Source organism: Notothenia rossii (assembly GCF_949606895.1).
Source record: "Notothenia rossii genome assembly, chromosome: 2".
NCBI classification, from domain to species: Eukaryota; Metazoa; Chordata; class Actinopteri; order Perciformes; family Nototheniidae; genus Notothenia; species Notothenia rossii.
The window spans coordinates 26,517,248-26,536,526 of NC_136904.1; the positions used below are offsets into that span (position 1 = coordinate 26,517,248).

Below are 19,279 nucleotides of genomic sequence, written 5' to 3' on the forward strand. Positions count from 1 at the left end.
TCAGATATTGCGAAATCCACGTCAAACCAAGAACAAGTAAGCAGATCAAACTCAAATCCTTCATTAAATATACTTAAACCTTTCCAACTTAAAAACGCTTTGACGCAAATCACTGCAGTGATTCCAAATATCCATATCAAATATTTTCTTAAATTAACGTCTTAATCTCGCACTTGTCTTTATATTAGATGTACATCCAGTACCCAGCCCACTTTGAGCACAAACACACTCTGTGGGCTCTGGGATATATTGCAAATAAATGGAAATGTCTTGATTTTCCTACATTAGCATTTTAATGGAGTATGGGACCATCTTGTGATTAATTTTCCTGAAGATGCATGTACAAACACAGCGCCTGCAGCTCTGCCATCACCCCATCTTTCTCCTCTTCCCCTTCCTCACTCCATCCATTTCCTGCACATGTACCATTCCTCTCTCCCTCCCTCTCTCACCCACCCTGCCTTCCATTCTCTCTCGGACTTGACGGCCATCCTTGGTTCAAATTTGCATGCAAAGTGATGAAATCATACAGACCTACACCTGTGCCTGCAAAACACACCCTCCCCTCATTCAAATCTGAATCGCACACACTGAAACACACACACTCACACACTTCTGCACACACAGTACTTTTCAAAACACAGACATACTTTCCAATAAATAATGCATGCTGATCGCATTGTTCCTCCAGAAGCAGAGCGAACGAAAGAAAGACTGAGAGGAGGAACTCGCCCATCGTATCACTAAGCTTAAAAAAAGAATTGACTTTAATAAAATCCCTCTTTATCCTTCCTAATAATGAAGAGCAGTAATGAAACCCCTTGATTCATTTGAATGTGCCCCTCATGGGCAGAGATGTTCTCCTCTTGCTATAACACTGCTGTAGTACTCTCTTTCACACACACTTTCACACAGTCCCCCCCCTCCTTTGCTTGGTTACTTTTCTATGATCTTCTGATTACTGCTCTATAACACTCCCTCTCTCCCCGTCTTTCCACCATTGACTCTCCTGTTGTGTTGCCTCCAGTTTCTCTCTCCCTTCCCCCACTTGCTTGCTGATATCATTTCTTTTTGCTGGAGAAAGCTGATGTGTTGGCCCTGTATGTGCTTAACCACAATTCTGACAGGGTTTTTACAAAACTGCATGTGCACAACAGACTTTAGACGCTGCAGTGAGAGAAGATATTATGACATGTCCTTGCATCTAAAATCTAAACCATAACTCTGAGGAAGTCTGTTTCCACAGCTGAACTGCAGGCTATTCATACAGTTCACATGTGAAATGGAATAGAAAATGGCTTTATGTTTGTACACAATTTGGCATAAAAGAAATGATGAGAAGACGGTACAGGAGCAAAACAGTACGCCCTGGCAAAATGGTCAATTATAAAAATGACAGAAGCTCTGTTTCTTCAACCTGCAGATTCCTCTCATGTTGACATGTTGGAATGTTCTTTATAAATACCTTTTGCCTACAGTATTGCACACATGCACAGTAAGAAGAAAACCGTGCTCTCGCTGCAGAGCCATTTCTCTCACTGCGACGCCCCTCATGGAGCTGAAGCAGCATATATCATTAATAAACTTAAAAAACATTGTAGAGGGGGAAAATGTGGAATCGGATCTATAGTATCTGAAGAATCGCCATGCATGTGAACATGTTTTCAAATGTTCTGCCTTATTTCTCACAGTAACCTGGTGTCTTGTGTGTGTGTAATTGTAGTTATTATCTCTCTCACACCATCCTCCCACCCTCCCTGTCATTATCCCTCCCTCCCTCCCCCCCCTTCATCCCTCGCAGTCTTGTGCTCTCTGCTGAGTCTTATCAGTTTGTGGGATGAAGGTTAGCCGGCCTCCAGTCGAGCCTTGCCAGTCTAAACTGGGCAGTGGTCTCGGCTGCACCGGCTACTGCTTCATTACCATGGCGACATCACTGGTTGAACTCTCCATCATTATCCATCCTCCATAGAGAACTATGGCTCTGTGCTCATTATGGATATCATTGTGGAGGGCATGAATTATACATGATGTAATCACCATATCTTCAGGAAAAGGATGCCAGCCTATTTTCTGTTTGATGAGCATTTGGTGCATAATGGATTTTTATAAGGGACGATTGCTGCGATATTCACACAATGGAAGAAAATCAGAAATCTGTCTAATCAAGTGTTTGGAAAAAGATGTCAGACCATGATTTTATTTTTTTTACGTCGAACTTTAATAACCTTTTTGAAACTAGACATTAGCGTTTTAATGGTTGATATCCTATCCACTGAAAATGTTTTCTCTTACTCCTATTCCCCTTAAAATGTCTGACCTTGACTATTTACACTTGATCTGAGATTGAAATGTACCCAGGTCGAACTAGATCAGGAATGTCACAAATTCACAAGCCAATCACTGTTAGATCTGCAAATGCAAAAATTAGCATTATCATAATGATATCTAGGCAAACATAGTAATGGGCAGTTTTGGATATAAACCTGACCCTCAAGCTTCCTTCCACCATCCACCCAAAAGTCCGCTGAATATCATTGTTTTATGTGTTACATCCTCTAACACTGTCTGTCACTGCAAGTTACAAGTGAACATGCTAACAAAGAAGATACACAAATCAAAGATGCTAACTACACTACACATTCTGATACTCTGCTAGTACCTCATTTTGCAGGGCCATTTTGAGTTTGGGTTATTTTTCCTCCCATTTATTGAACCTGTGATGCCAGTGCTACCATAACACCCCAAACATTTTACAAGAAAGATATTCCCCAATAATGCTAAATATCGCTTACTTTGTTCTTTAATGTTAGGCAGCGTTGTGTGTTGCCTCTCCGCTGCAGGACCCTCACAGGTTTTCTATTCCGGTCAGGCAGTATCTTATCTTCAGCTCTACATACAGTTACCTGGTGTCATGATGAAGCACACTGCCATCTGCCTGTCAGTTACACTCTGAACACAACATTTACTATTATCTCTCATGCCTTATACAAACTCTTACACTGACACAACCGGTTTGCCTTTACATTGGGGGATTTGATAAGGTTTTTTGTAAGGGAGCAACTTACCAGTATTTTCATTATCAATGAATCCGTCTATTATTTTTTTCTTCATTGATAGATTCATAGTTTTGCTTTCTCATTGCATGTTTTATCTAATTAAAAGTATAAAACTCAATTGTATTCAATTTGCTAGAAAATATGGCAAAACAAAAACATTAAATCAACATATTTTGAGACACAGGACATTTATAAGATATGGAAAAAGCAATGTATTGATGTTTAAAATAGTTGAAGATTTATTTTATATCCTTTAATTAAAAGACCATTCTACTAATGCGTACAGACCTATTTTGGAGTACCCCATTATTTATTTTTTAGTGCAAAATAAAGTGAAAGTTTCTTGAAACTTTATGGATCTGAATAATTATTTGATATTAAGTTAAACGAACACCAGCTATGTGTCATTTAAAATATGTCTAATAAAATAAAAAAATGTTTAATGCTATTTGCATTTAGTTATGTTGTATATATTGATTATTGCCCCAGTGCCACACAATTACTGAATTAATAGATTATGAATACATTTAATAATCAGTGTTTTTAATAATTCTCCAAACCTGAATTATATATTATTTTTATAAATGTTATGTGTTCCCAGAAATAACACAACATAACGTAAACCCACGGAAAAGCTTATGTTGTCCTTGTGTTCATCCAACTGCATGCTTGAACACGGCTGGCTATTTTTGTGCACCAGTCAAAGGTTTTTTTTTAAGTTCACATTTTTTATATTTCTTAAAGTCAGACCTTGAACTTACTACCTTGAAAGTGGCTGCAAAGGGGTAAACACCTAGGACAAAGATCGAGATTAATCCAAGACGTTATCATATCTATCCATAACAAAGAATGATATGTTGTATTTTATAAATATAACAATTTAAAAAGTTGTCAATAAACCAAACCAGGAGAGATAACACTATGTTTAGGTTGTCAATAAAGATTAGCTTTTTTCTAATAGCATAAATGGGATCATATTTCTCTGATTTGTGATCCTTTCTACTTCGCTGTGCTAATAAAACTCATTCAGGAGTTCAGAAGCAGAGTCCTTCACTTGACATGAAGGATTTTATTTATTTTTAGAAAGTGCTGTGATTAAAAAAAAACGTGAGCCTTTATATGGAGGAAATAATTAAGTACAATCAAACTTCAATGATTAACCACTGAGTGAATACAACATTTAAGATCCGTCTCATTATGAAGGATTGTGCTATAAATAAAACAAATACATGTACGGTAATCAACCCCATTGTAGAGTAACCATGCACCAGGCCAATCAGGAGTGTTGCTGTTTTGATTATTTCATTTCATTGTGTCACAAAGTAGGATGTCAGAAATTGCGATCTAGAAATTCAGGTTTCCTTAAAGGCAGTCATCCTCCCTGCTGGAGTGTTCCTGAGCAAGCACTCCTAATCTAGGTAGATCTTGTTTTGGACATCCTTAGGCGCTTTCACACCAAGTACTTTTCCCAGGAATAGTTCCCGGAACTTTTATTTCCCCGGAACTATCTAGTAAATCGATTCACACCGGAATAAGTCCCTGAGGGAGGATTACCCAAATGAAGCAAGCCCCCAGGAAGTGGGCCGGACTCTGAGGAAAATATTCGTTGTGTCCAAACGGCGGTACTACAACTTCCGTATCAGTCCTTGATGTCCCTAGGCCCAGAAAGAGTTTTTCCCATTGACTAACATTGGGAAAGAGTGGTCTGTAAATTGTTGGATAATTATTTTTTAACCAAATAAACTACCTATATGAACATTTGTATAGCCCTTATCAAAAACATTAGGTCCTCATGTTGTAAAATGTGCTAATAACGTTATTCTGAGAGTTATTTTCCTCGGCATTAATAATGCGCGTCTGACAGTGGGAGTTCGGGGGACGGGGCTTAAGGGGCAACTCAACTGCGCATGCTCTATGAGCGCACATATGGGTACTTCTGCTCCGACAGCCAGGCATGACGGTTAATCTGTGACGTTTCGCTCTCTCAAAAGTTGGGCCATTTTGTCCTCATGCACCAATGAGCAGCTCTCGTAGGAAAGAACGAGACCCCGCCTCCCACGCTGTATCCAGTTCTTATTATACATCCATAAAATGAAGCCGCTGACGTCACTTCTTCTTCTGCTTTGGGTTTACTGGCAGGCTGCAAACAACTTCACGGCGTATACTGCCATCCGATGTCCCGGAGCCCCCGGAGTCCGGGACTTTGGGTGGCAGTAAATCGCCACCCAAAGGCCCGGGTAAATCGCCAGAAGCACCTCCACATCACTCCTCCGATTCCACGTTTTATTTTGTGTTGCCATAAGTTAGTCTCTCTCCGTTGGTGCTTGTGAGACTGACCGTTGAGCGGCCCGACCAAGCAAGCAGGCAGAGGCAGAACGTCCAAAAATATAACCCGACGTGGGCATTTATTAAAACAATGTGCACAAAGTTCACACAGCCTCAATCCTGCTGCTGTTCACGCGAGCCCAGCCTGCAGCCACCAGGATCTCAAACACACACTACTCTACCAGCCTCTGGAAAACAGCACCTAAATACAAACACTGACTAATTAGACACGGGTGAGGGGGAGCAATTAAACACAGGTGAGGGGGAAGCAAACACAGGGCACCAGGTGAACACAATCGGGTAATCAGCAGAAAGGAACACAGAGACGACCGGAAACAACAGACAAGATGAGGGGTGAACACTTATATAATTAATGCCATCTAATAAATAGCAGTAACGGCGTCTCGTTGTTACAGTGCTCTCTAGCAGGGACTAAAAAGGGGTGAAAAGGTTCCAGAAAAAAAAGATATTTTTGTTGTGAACGCAACATCCCAGGAACTATCGGAACTTTTTCTGGGAAAAGTACTCGAGAAGGCAATCAAATACATGTCTCCTCCGGGAATCACTAAAGATATTATGTCATGTGCGGGGAGGCGTGTGGCGCAGTGGACTAGCGCGTTGGTGTTGGGATCAGGATCAGGGGGTCACAGGTTCAAACCCCACTGCAGTCAGCATGTCGTTGTGTCCCTGGGCAAGACACTTCACCCCAAATTGCTCCTGTGGGGATTGCCCACAGTATTGAGTATGTAAGTCGCTTTGGATAAAAGCGTCTAACAAGTAAAATGTAATGTGCATTAGCTACGTATTCCTCTCCACTCGACATCGACGCACAAGCTGAGATTCAACAGCTCTTGTGTCTGCTTGATCCTGAGCACCATCTTTATCTCCTAGTAAACAACTCGGCCTTCTCACATCAAATGAAAATCAGCAAAGGAGCCCTGGCTGCTCTTAACTATAAACACTCTGCACAAAATGGCTTCCATCTCTCAGAGTTGATAAAAGCAGCATTATTTTTTTCTAAGTCGGCGCATCATCATCCGCAAGAGTTGCCTGATTAGACAGTCCTAAACTCTGATTGAATTCTAAACATTTAGCTGATCACAAACATGGGCAGCGCTGAGTGTTGCTGTTAGGGTGCTTCATGATATAATGACTTGGGCATGGCGTATATATCTCATGGAGCCAAACGCTAAAGACATTGTTAACCACAGGATATACAGTGGGGCAAAAAAGTATTTAGTCAGCCACCAATTGTGCAAGTTCTCCCACTTAAAAAGATGAGAGAGGCCTGTAATTTTCATCCTAGGTATACCTCAACTATGAGAGACAAAATTAGAAAAAAAATCCAGAAAATCACATTGTCTGATTTTTAAAGACTTTATTGCAAATTATGGTGGAAATAAGTATTTGGTCAATAACAAAAGTTAATCTCAATACTTTGTTATATACCCTTTGTTGGCAATGACAGAGGTCAAACGTTTTCTGTAAGTCTTCACAAGGTTTTCACACACTGTTGCTGGTATTTTGGCCCATTCCTCCATGCAGATCTCCTCTAGAGCAGTGATGTTTTGGGGCTGTCGCTGGGCAACACGGACTTTCAACTCCCTCCAAAGATTTTCTATGGGGTTGAGATCTGGAGACTGGCTAGGCCACTCCAGGACCTTGAAATGCTTCTTACGAAGCCACTCCTTCGTTGCCCGGGCGGTGTGTTTGGGATCATTGTCATGCTGAAAGACCCAGCCACATTTCATCTTCAATGCCCTTGCTGATGGAAGGAGGTTGTCACTCAAAATCTCACGATGCATGGCCCCATTCATTCTTTCCTTTACACGGATCAGTCGTCCTGGTCCCTTTGCAGAAAAACAGCCCCAAAGCATGATGTTTCCCCCCCCCCATGTTTCACAGTAGGTATGGTGTTCTTTGGATGCAACTCAGCATTCTTTCTCCTCCAAACACGTCGAGTTGAGTTTTTACCAAAAAGTTATATTTTGGTTTCATCTGACCATATTACATTCTCCCAATCCTCTTCTGGATCATTTATGCTCTCTAGCAAACTTCAGACGGGCCTGGACATGTACTGGCTTAAGCAGGGGGACACGTCTGGCACTGCAGGATTTGAGTCCCTGGCGGCGTAGTGTGTTACTGATGGTAGCCTTTGTTACTTTGGTCCCAGCTCTCTGCAGGTCATTGACTAGGTCCCCCCGTGTGGTTCTGGTATTTTTTCTCACCGTTCTTGTGATCATTTTGACCCCGCAGGGTGAGATCTTGCGTGGAGCCCCAGATTGAGGGAGATTATCAGTGGTCTTGTATGTCTTCCATTTTCTAATAATTGCTCCCACAGTTGATTTCTTCACACCAAGCTGCTTACCTATTGCAGATTCAGTCTTCCCAGCCTGGTGCAGGTCTACAATTTTGTTTCTGGTGTCCTTTGACAGCTCTTTGGTCTTGACCATAGTGGAGTTTGGAGTGTGACTGTTTGAGGTTGTGGACAGGTCTCTTTTATACTGATAACGAGTTCAAACAGGTGCCATTAATACAGTTAACAAGTGGAGGACAGAGGAGGCTCTTAAAGAAGAAGTTACAGGTCTGTGAGAGCCAGAAATCGTGTTTGTTTGTAGGTGACCAAATACTTATTTTCCACCATCATTTGCAAATAAATTCTTTCAAAATCAGACAATGTGATTTTCTGGATTTTTTTTCTTTCTCATTTTGTCTCTCATAGTTGAGGTATACCTAGGATGAAAATTACAGGCCTCTCATCTTTTTCAGTGGGAGAACTTTCACAATTGGTGGCTGACTAAATACTTTTTTGCTCCACTGTACATTGATGGGGAAAGCAGATTTCAGCTGCCAGACTGAGAAAACATAATGCCAGCCGTAGCAGTCCTGTAAGCACACTGGAATGCCCTAATGAGCCCTGTTAATAAATAACTGTACAACACCCTCATGCAGATAATGGAGGATTCTGGAAAGTTTTCCATTGTCAGTGTGGGTGTAACTTTCAGATCTAACCTTTTGTTCCGGATCCCTCTTGCATTGTAGTTTTTTAATTTGAGTGACGCTGAAAGGATTTGTGTCTTTGTTCTGCATGTGAATGTTGTTGTATGTTGTGTGTGTGCATGTGTGAGTGTGTGTGCCTGTGGTGTACCAAACAGGGAAAAAGTAGCAAAGCCACTAGCAAGTTAATAAACTCCAGCTGGGCTTTGTTGTGCTGAGGACAGGCAACAGAGCCCAGCACATTCTCTGTAGCTGAGCTCACACATCTTCTCTGCAAACCAGAACTAAGCCCAGCACCCAGGGTTTTCGAGGTTTTTACTGAAACGTTTTTAAGAATATTCATACTACCCCTACTTGTAAGTATTGGTAGCCACAGCGTGAGTTGAGTTTCCTTAAAGTGTAGTAGCATTTCAATTTGTTTTTACTATTGCTTTGCAACCAGATAGGAGCTAACTAGATATACATATATTTAAAATAATTATCATTGTGTAGTTTTTTTTTATCTTATCATGTTATCTTTATCATGCTTCCAAAAAAAGTAGTGGAAGAAGTAGTTGAATCCTTTACTTGAGTAAAAGTAAAACACTGTAAAAAATGGTCCATTACATTTCAAAGTCCTGCATTCAAAATCTCACCAAAGTGAAAGAAGAAACGTATTATCACCAAGATGTAAAGTATGGAGACTCGAGGTAGTCACAATGGAGTAAAGTACAGGCACCTCCAATGTACATTCCTCTGCTGGTCTTACAAAATGTTTAAAGTTGTGTAATGGACCTTAACTTGACTATATGAAATGTACACTTAGTTGCCACTTATACTAAAAGCAGCAGATCTTCAATAACTCCTTTCTTCATGAAGGTTGTAATGTTCAGTCCTTGTCAAAGCAGCCTTACAGAGGTGTCAATTCAATTGAAAACACTTTTAAAAGCTGTAGTTTGAAGTGCTGAAAGTGTGTTATATATTATGTTGTATACACTATTTACCTACAGAGACAGTGGAAACACAAACTATACAAACTATGGCTGTACCCAGGTTTTTATTTTATTTACCTTGACGATTACTTCTCAAACTTAGGTCGACATATTATGAAAAACGTCTCAGAATAGTAGTTTGAACACCATACTTAATAAAATAGCAACTGACTGCATGTTTAGTGTCCTCCTTGGTTTATTTCCTCTTCACAGTAAACATTACCCCTTTGGAGGTCATTCTCCCATCTGTCAGTCTCTCCCCCACCATCTGTCTCTCCAACACAGTCAGTTTACATTGTTACTCTATGTAAGATGCAGCACAGGGGGGTCTCAAACAGTAAACCATGAAGGACAGAGAGTCTGCAGTCTCTATACCTTATGCTCTCTGAGGTGCAAGATAGCACATCATTCCTGACAGTTAAAGCATGATTTAAAAACGGTTTGATTTATCTTCGTCAGGCACATGTCCTTTTTTTCTTTTCAAGTCCATTCTCTTCTAGAGAACTCTGTAATACCCACTCTCCACCGTTAAAGGCTGTCTCTAAAGCAGGGAGCGAGCGATGTTTAATCAAAACAAACTCTTGGTAGTGAATGACACACAGCCACTGCACTGATACAAGCTCTTGTTTGTTCATTTTAATTACACCTGTGAAAATGTGTGTCCCACTTATTCATTCATGTTCTTGATCTAATAAGCACCACCAAGCAGAAACAAGATTAGATAGAGCTGTGGCAGAAATGTGCTCCATAACTGAAATGACATTTCTGCTTATAGCATCAGTCATTTTGTGGCGTCTTTCAGTGAAGTTAAATAGACACTTCATTCATTGAAATTACATTCTGTATGAGATATAATCAACTTAATAATTTCAATTGACTTCAACTAATGAGTTTCTGCTTCAACTACATGTCATAAAATCAAACTAAGCCTCCTCTAATTATATGTATTAAATGATCCAAAGTCATTCATGCAGTTCATGTATTTTCAAAGATCTACCAAAGCTTCTTTTAGAATGTATAGCAAGAAATATTTGTATTAATAATGATGAATGTTGTATCATCGCTGACATTTAAAAAGCAGTAATACATAGTTCGAAATAACGCCGGAGCCACCAGCCACTTAGTTTAGCATAAACACTGTAAACAGGGAAACAACTCCCTAGGAAGTCATCTGACAAATCAACAACTCCCCGCCCTCGCACTTTTGGATGATAACTCATTACTGAGCTTAATAGAAGCTGATCTGGAGCTTGTTCAGTCTTTATGCGCTGCTTAGCTAACCAGCTACTGACAAACAAAATGTTTTCTAGCATAAGCAGCTACACAAACTGAAAAACTGCATAATGTGGCAAAATCATGACTCAACTTAAACCATGCCTGATCATGTATAAATATAAATCTTTGCATTTCCTGCTGGGTTTCAGTACCTAACTGTTATCGATCATTCAATACCAGCAAATGATTCAGGTCTGATATCCTTAAAAAACAAACGGTGTATGCATTTCACATATTGAAGAAGTGTGTGTGTTGGGGTAAAAGTCAGTTTGTGTGTTTGTGAGAAAGAGGAAGGCATCAATCCAAGCTCATTTCAACCCTTCTCATATCTCTCCTCAGCACACATTCAAACACAAGAAAAAAAAGAGTCTACTGCCAAGAGAGGGAGGGAGGGAGGGAGAGTGAGATATAGAGCGATGGAGAAATGATGGGGGAGAGTGAAAGAAAGAGAGAGAGCAAGAGAGGACAGGGTGAGCGAGAGTGAGAGAGCACTTTCTATTTATAGCCTGTGTGCCCGGAGAGGAGGAAGACTGTTGTTCGAAAGCACACTTGGTGCTTATGATTGTGTTCTGCAGAACACAGGCTGCCACTCCGAAGGAGAAGGAATATACAATAAGTACATGCCATACAAATGATACACCATGTGGGTGGGAGGGTGGGGTCCTTACTGGGTAGATAAATGGCTGTTTGAAAGGCTGATGAGAGGGGGAACCTGATTGGTCCAGTAATCTCCCCCCTCAACGGCACACATGAACTATAATAACCTCTACCTTCTCTATCCTGCTCGGTGTGTTGATCATTCATGCACACACGTTCATTAAATAAGAATATGGCTAACTACTCGAAATATAAAATATAGAGGTTTCTTTTTAGGTCATTGGGATAAATGAATCCCAAATTGGGAAATGTTTTCTTGCAGCAGGATTTAAAACAAATGATTGAACATAATTATAAGTATAAAAGAGCAGAAATAAACAATTACACAAGACAAAACAGAACTAAAGAGTGACATGTTTGACCTTGAATAAAGCAACAATGGTCATGTAAAAAATATATCTTTAGTGCTGCGTGGGTGAGCAAACCCACCACTGACTTATTATCTCAATATAATGACAAAATAAAATCATTAAACATTTTTTCTAAAGTGTATTAACTATATAACACAAATTGTCCCATAACATGTCAACATGCTGTTTGGCTCATTTGTAGCCTGCCTGCATCTTCAATTTTGGATTGTTAAAATATTTATTTAAAAAACTAAATAAAAAAAGATGATTTAGAGTATTCAAGTTAACTTTCTTTATATATATACTTAGAGCATAACATATGTCCTGTCGGTAGAAAAATGTATCCTGTCCATTTTTTGTGTGACGTGAATAAATAATGTATAGTTTTATACAAACACTAAGTCTTTACTAAGTCAGTATCTGCAAAGACCCTGCCCTCTGTCTGTATTTTCAATGTTCTCTGTTCAGGACATCCTCTTTAATAAGTGCACCTAAAAGTGGAAGCTACGGAAATGACTGACATAGTGCCAGATCAAACACAAAATATATTTGTTTACATTTGGACAGAGCCAAGCTAGCTGTTGCTACCTGATTCCAGTCATATTGCTAAGCTAAGCTAATTGCTTTAAACCTTTAGCTTCATCCTGAGCAGAAACAATAGCGGTTGCAATGTTTTCATCCAATACTCAGTGAGAAAGTGTATACGCTTATTTACTAGAAGGTTGTCCTTTACCTTTAAGTACAAATAGCAAAACACCACCAGGTTTCAAACCGTATAGCTCTTTGTTACATGCTAACCTCGGTCTAACATGTACACTCAAACTTTTCTGGCCTTTGCAAACTTGCTGTCTCTTCAGTGGGGGCTGTTTTAGCACACCAGTTATTTCCAGGACCTCTCAGTGGACCTATAAATAGAACACACACACACACACCCAATCACAGACACTCACTCACGCACACACACACACCCTTCTATTTCACCTCTGTGCGAGGTGGTTTTGACGTCCAGGTGTTCTTAAGCTCTTACTAATTGGATGCCTGTCTACGTCAGTAATGCATAGCTGTGCACACATTTTTTCTTTTTTGTCTTCTTTTAATGTTTACTTCCGTAGATTAAAAACTTTGATTAACTGTATTTTACTTGTACTTTAATGCTTGGTCTCATTTGCTGAGGCTTTGTCTTCTCCAACTCCCTCTTTCTGATTTTCCCGGGTATTAAACATATCTCTCTTTCCTGTCTTCCTGTCTCTGCAGCGTCAGACAACAGCCAGCGATTTCAGGAGACGTGTTTCGCCTTTGCATTAACGCCACAACAAGTCCAGCAGATCAGCAGCTCGATGTAAGATGAACACCGCTCCGTCAGTGCAGCATGCTGTTCATGAATAATTCATACTTGAGCATGATTTCTGTAGATATGTGGTGATATTTGTATTCCTGTGCTCGAAGGGACATCTCGGGGACCACATGTGATTTCTCAGTTCAAGTTCAGTTGCGGTTTTGCCTGTCGGAGACGAGCTGTCCTCAGGAAGACCATTTTCCACCCAATCTGTGTGTGAAAGTCAACGGGAAGCCATGTAACCTTCCGGTGAGGAGTACTCTCAGTAACTCTTGCATGCTAGTGTTGAACCCATTCTCATTACTATTTGACTTTTTAATAAACACAACAGAAATGCTAATATTCATCCTTTCCCCTCTGATATTCATGTAGGGTTATCTTCCTCCAACCAAAAACGGCGTAGAGCCCAAGCGGCCGAGCCGGCCCATCAACATTACCTCTCTGGTCAGACTGTCCACCACCGTGCCCAACACCATCGTGGTGTCGTGGACCGCTGAGATCGGAAGGGTAAGAACCAGAGAGTCAAGGAACACTTTCATACCAATGACAGTTAGCAGGTAACAATCAGAATCAAGTTTATTGCCAGGTACGTTTACACATACAAGGAATTTGCTTTGGTATCTGGTGGTGCGAACATAAACTATCTAAAAAAAACAAGTTGCAAAGTAGGTACAAAATATATATATATACGGATAATAAAAAATAAGTATTTTTATGAAACAATTTAGGATGAAAAAGGATGCTAAAGACAAGTATTTACACCAAGTTTAAATGTAACTATATCAATTTAGGTAGCATGACTAAACATTCGCTGCCAATGGCTACTTAAATATATTGATTTGCTGGCTGACTGTCGTTGGGGTTGGAGACATCACTTCAGACTTCGGTTACTGATGATGGTTCTTTTTCGTCGTTTTATATACTTAATGTTGAGACAGAGCAATTGTTTGCATCACTGATTATCATCTTCAATCAGATCTTTCCATTTATGGTAATGAGACAATCACTGATTTATCATTTCATCTATACCGTCCAAGCTTTACACGCCTTTTATATAACGCAATATATTAATATGACCTCTTTATCTTAAGAAATTTGCTGATGCAAATTCTTGTTAACCCTGATCGAAATGCTAATTGATGATTACATGTTGTTTTTGAAGTTTGTAGGAAATGAATGTACACTTAAAGCAGACTTCTATTCTATAATTACACTTTTTAGCTGCAGTGTTTATGGGATTAAATGGTTCTATTAGGTTGAATTTGTGGGATGCAGTTTGACTCATGATTCAGACAGCCAAAATAACATTAAATAGTGTAGAGTAATGAAACATAAAACTTCAGAAAGTCTGTGCGTATAACCGTATAGAGTCAAAAGGCAAGCTCAGTCAAGGCACAGTTATTGACAAAATCCCCCTTTTAGACCCAATAAATGTACATTTATCTTGCAATAACTTTATTATCTCATATGCTCACTTATATTTAGCTTGAGGCTGTTGTAGAGATGGCAGTAGAAGAACCATCTCAACATGAAAGTACATGCTGACCTCAAATGTCTTCCTCTCCTCTGTGCTCCCGTACACATGGCTGAACATACATTTGTCTCAGAGCACGAGGATCGACTTAACGTTACAAAAACATCCCGCCTGCTGAATCACCTCCAGTCACACCATTAGAAGTCACTCTCTGTGCTGGCCTAGAGCTTTGACCAAAAAGTGAAAAACAAAAAAGCGTCTCTGGGTGGGATTTAAAGTTGTATTCTGCCCATGCTGACATTATTTCCTGCATTAATGTGTGTCCTCAGAGTTACTCCATGGCAGTTTACTTGGTGAAGCAGCAGTCGTCCACAGTGTTGCTACAGAGACTACGAGCCAAAGGCATCAGGAACCCCGACCACTCCAGAGCTCTCAGTAAGGATGGTCTTTTTCTTTTTTTAGAGAGATGCACTGATCAATATTTACCTTATATATAAGCTGATCAGGCACTGGCCAGACATGACAAATACACATTTGAGATTTGATTCATCATTCAAACTCCTTGGTGTGTTTGTTCTCTTTGTAATCAAATAATAATTGGTCAAATAAAAAAAGTGTTATAACTCACCAGTGCCTATTCCATTAGCGCCACAGATTGGAATAGTAGAAAGATTTGGTTTAAATGTAACTTGCATTTCGTTGTAGAAAGTCTTCCCTTACATTGAAATAAATGAATCCTTCTGTTTATCTTGTGCGCAGCAAAGTTTGAAACTCAAAAACCCCAGATTTTTAAAAACCACATCTATACTGTATGAATCTCATTCTGTGTGTGAGCGATATAAGAAGCTTCAGGTGCAGAGGAGCCTACGTCAGCATGAGGAGCTCTTTCTCTCCAACATTATTCATTACCTCGGTTTGAATCACCTATTCAAGAAGTACAAACCTGTTGTCTGGTCCTTGCTCACGTATGAGTGTGTGTGTGTGTGTGTTTCCCTTCTTCCTGCAGTCAAAGAGAAGCTCACAGCAGACCCAGACAGTGAAATAGCCACGACCAGCCTTCGAGTGTCGCTGCTCTGCCCGGTAAACATGCTCCCTGCTCCTCGTGACTTCACAGCAGTGTTTAGAGATTTAGTCATGCCAAGACACGTCCGTCCATTATTTTCTTTGCATGTGTCTCAACCTGCCTATATGCCCTCAAATATGTGTTGTGTACCTCATCCACCTTTCAAATGTCTTCTCTTCCCCCATCATGCACCTTCTCCATGTGGGTTTAGCATATTTGTGACGTGTGCATGCTCTCCATCCCTGCTGTGTGTGTCCTCTTCATGCTCTGACTAAACGTGTGTGTGCGTGTGCGTGTGCGTGTGCGTGTGCGTGCGTGTGTGTGTGTGTGTGTGTGTGTGTGTGTGTGTGTGTGTGTGTGTGTGTGTGTGTGTGTGTGTGTGTGTGTGTGTGTGTGTGTGTGTGTGTGTGTGTGTGTGTGTGTGTGTGTGTGTGTGTGTGTGTGTGTGTGTGTGTGTGTGTGTGTGTGTGTGTGTGTGTGTGTTTGTACACTTTGCAGCTGGGGAAGATGCGGCTGATGATCCCATGCCGGGCGCTGACATGCTCCCACCTGCAGTGCTTTGACGCCACACTGTACATCCAGATGAACGAGAAGAAGCCCACCTGGGTGTGTCCTGTCTGCGACAAGAAGGCTCCCTACGAACACCTCATCATCGACGGGTACGTTTCTCAACCCGGCATCCCCCCATCCTGCAACCACCCGTCAGAATAGATGCGATAGATGTTCAGAACCATTAACCTTAAAACCCAACAGGGCCCCATGTCCGACTACAAGCTTTTTGTCTGCCGCATTTCAGCTGCATGTTTGGGTTTTATACACTCATTCATTTGTTTTGCATTAGCTGTAAACCTCTATTAGCTGTTAACCTGATCTTAACACTTTTGTCACTACATTACTCATTAGCCAATTTGTACACTGATACATTGTGATTTATGTTGATTTATCTCAAAACCTAGAGCTTCACAGAAACACAACTTATCTAAATCTCCTCTTTTGAAGCCATTTGAAGGATTAAACATTATGGAATGGACTTGGTATTTGCTGTAGGATGACTCTAAGTTTGTGTGATGCCATCTTGTGGATTTGCTATGGTCGGCTTGAATTCACTGGAGAAACTGGGTCACTGAAAAGATGTCTCCGCAATTATTTTCAAACCACTCTTGCAGCATTTTCTTCCATCCTCGATGCATATGTTTATGTTACAAACACTCACTCGGCTATCTTTAAATCCTGAAGGAAGAGGGATAGTATGTGATATAAAAAAGAAAGGTGTTTATTATCTCATTAAAAAAACAGTTTTGGAGTAGATTCATTTTCTGTAGAAGTGAACATTCTTTGCTCAGCCTTTGTTTGAATAAAACCAATTTCTGTTTGTGTGTACTTTTTTCAAATAGTTTTTGTATGACGTGTATGTTTGTTTCAGGCTTTTCGTGGAGATCCTCAACAGCTGCATGGACTGTGATGAGATCCAGTTCAAGGAGGATGGCAGCTGGGCCCCCATGAGGTCTAAGAGGGAAGTGCAGGAGGTCTCCTCTGCTTCCTATAGCAACGGGCTGGATGGTGAGGCATATCATGAGGGATGAAGAGGGGGACAGGGCGGGGTTAAAAAAGAGAAAGGCTGCTTCTACATGAAGGCAGGGAGAAAAGCCTGAAAGTAATTAAGTTAGGATTACACACACATGGCAACTGGAACCTGCATTTCCATCCCCTCTTTGTGTATGCGTTGTCAGTTTTAATTTGGCGGGGCATCAATCATGATGCCACTGAATAAACTGCCTGTCTCCATAGTAACAAACACTGTTATTCATTTGAGAGCAGGGGACAATTGTATGTCTGCATTTTAGCACAGTTACAGTATTCAGCGGTGGTTTGTTTTTCACTCTGCAGCCTCAGGAAATGATAAACATGAGCACAGTGACTATAACAATGTGGCGGCTGCTCTCCAGGTTCATGTCGGACGTCTGCAGGCTCGGACCAGCGGGGCTCGTCCAACAGCCACGGTGACAGCAGCAATAGACAGAAGGTGGAGGTGATCGACTTGACGCTGGACAGCTCCTCAGAAGACGAGAGCCAGGATTCACCGCCTTCGCCACCGCCGCCACTTCCTCCTCCGCCCAAAAGACCGTGTCCCTCCATGTCCCCGCCCTCTCCGCCACACAACAAAGGGTCAGACACACACACACACACACACACACACACACACACACACACACACACACACACACACACACACACACACACACACACACACACACACACACACACACACACACACACACCATGTGAATAATCAATGACTTTTTACGATGTTTTATGTGATTGTTGCCTCTGTGTTTAGTTTCCTGTCTGTCTGTAACTTTGCGTGGTAGTGTTACCACTGAACAGGTCTCTCTTGAGAATAAGACCATGTGTCTCAATGACATTTTCACCCGTATAAATAAAGGCTAAAAAGAAAACCTGCACATTTAGTTAAATGGGTAAATGAGGCATATTTTAGCTGCTCAGATGGGTATTTATTCATTTAGATGTTTACAAATTCACGAGTTTTGCACTTGAACACACAAGTTGCTTTTCACAAATGAACAGCGCCCACAGAGGAAAGCAGAGAGTGCTGACTGAGGAGTTTTTCAGAAAGTGAATTTGATTTTACATCTAGAAATGGTTGACTTTCAAAAAAACACACAATCGTTTTATGGCACATAAGAATCGGGATCATAGGATTAAAGTTCAGCCAATCGTAATTCAATATGTATATAAATGTCAAGACAGCAGTAAATGCTTCACAAACCTCTCAGGATCAGAAGGATTGGAAACTTCTTCCAGCTGACAAACAGAGGTAGGGGGAAGAGCTTTTTTGGGCGCCCCTGTTACTATTCATTTTGACCATTGACCATGTTATGAGATGCACAGTTTCAATGTATTTAGAAGGTGGAAGCTTATGTATATACAAATCGGGAAACGTGAACTACATCTCCAAACGATTTACAGCCAGTGGAAGCTAAATATTTGACTTGTAATCTGCAGCTTACATTAGTTCACTTTTAATATGTGGTCAACGCTCTTTTTTCATTTTCTTACGAACTGCAAAAAGGAAGCGTTTGAGTTGGCTCTTGTTCTGATTCACGCCTCTCTCTCTTTGGGTATTACAGTTTCAAAGCTGTCCTTTATATGAAAATAATGCATTAAATATGATTTATCAGAAATAAGTATAACATATTAAGTGACGAATCAGAATTGAAAAGATCAGATTACATATCATTTGTGCTTTTCAGTAATAAACAGATCTGAGTCACGTACAGTGGGGAAAAAAAGTATTTAGTCTTTAGGCCTTCTCACATCAAATGAAAATCAGCAAAGGAGCCCTGGCTGCTCTTAACTATAAACACTCTGCACAAAATGGCTTCCATCTCTCAGAGTTGATAAAAGCAGCATTATTTTTTTTCTAAGTCGGCGCATCATCTTCCGCAAGAGTTGCCTGATTAGACAGTCCTAAACTCTGATTGAATTCTAAACATTTAGCTGATCACAAACATGGGCAGCGCTGAGTGTTGCTGTTAGGGTGCTTCGTGATATAATGACTTGGGCATGGCGTATATATCTCATGGAGCCGAAACGCTAAAGACATTGTTAACCACAGGATATACAGTGGGGGCAAAAAAGTATTTAGTCAGCCACCAATTGTGCAAGTTCTCCCACTTAAAAAGATGAGAGAGGCCTGTAATTTTCATCCTAGGTACACTTCAACTATGAGACAAAATGAGAAAAAGAAATCCAG

The 19,279-nt window shown here is 40.6% G+C and overlaps 1 protein-coding gene across 2 annotated transcripts in view; it reads left to right on the plus strand.

Annotated features, from left to right (window-relative positions):
- Window positions 1–19,279, plus strand: part of LOC307029466 (E3 SUMO-protein ligase PIAS1-like) — a 54,491-nt gene that overhangs the window by 25,141 nt on the left and 10,071 nt on the right. For both annotated transcript variants that reach the window (XM_079665532.1, XM_079665533.1), the window contains exons 3-10: window positions 12,886–12,970; window positions 13,078–13,216; window positions 13,340–13,474; window positions 14,771–14,876; window positions 15,448–15,521; window positions 16,003–16,163; window positions 16,928–17,064; window positions 17,451–17,670. In XM_079665532.1, the coding sequence (XP_079521658.1) occupies window positions 12,886–12,970; window positions 13,078–13,216; window positions 13,340–13,474; window positions 14,771–14,876; window positions 15,448–15,521; window positions 16,003–16,163; window positions 16,928–17,064; window positions 17,451–17,670 (1,057 nt within the window). The remainder of the gene's footprint in view (window positions 1–12,885; window positions 12,971–13,077; window positions 13,217–13,339; window positions 13,475–14,770; window positions 14,877–15,447; window positions 15,522–16,002; window positions 16,164–16,927; window positions 17,065–17,450; window positions 17,671–19,279) is intronic.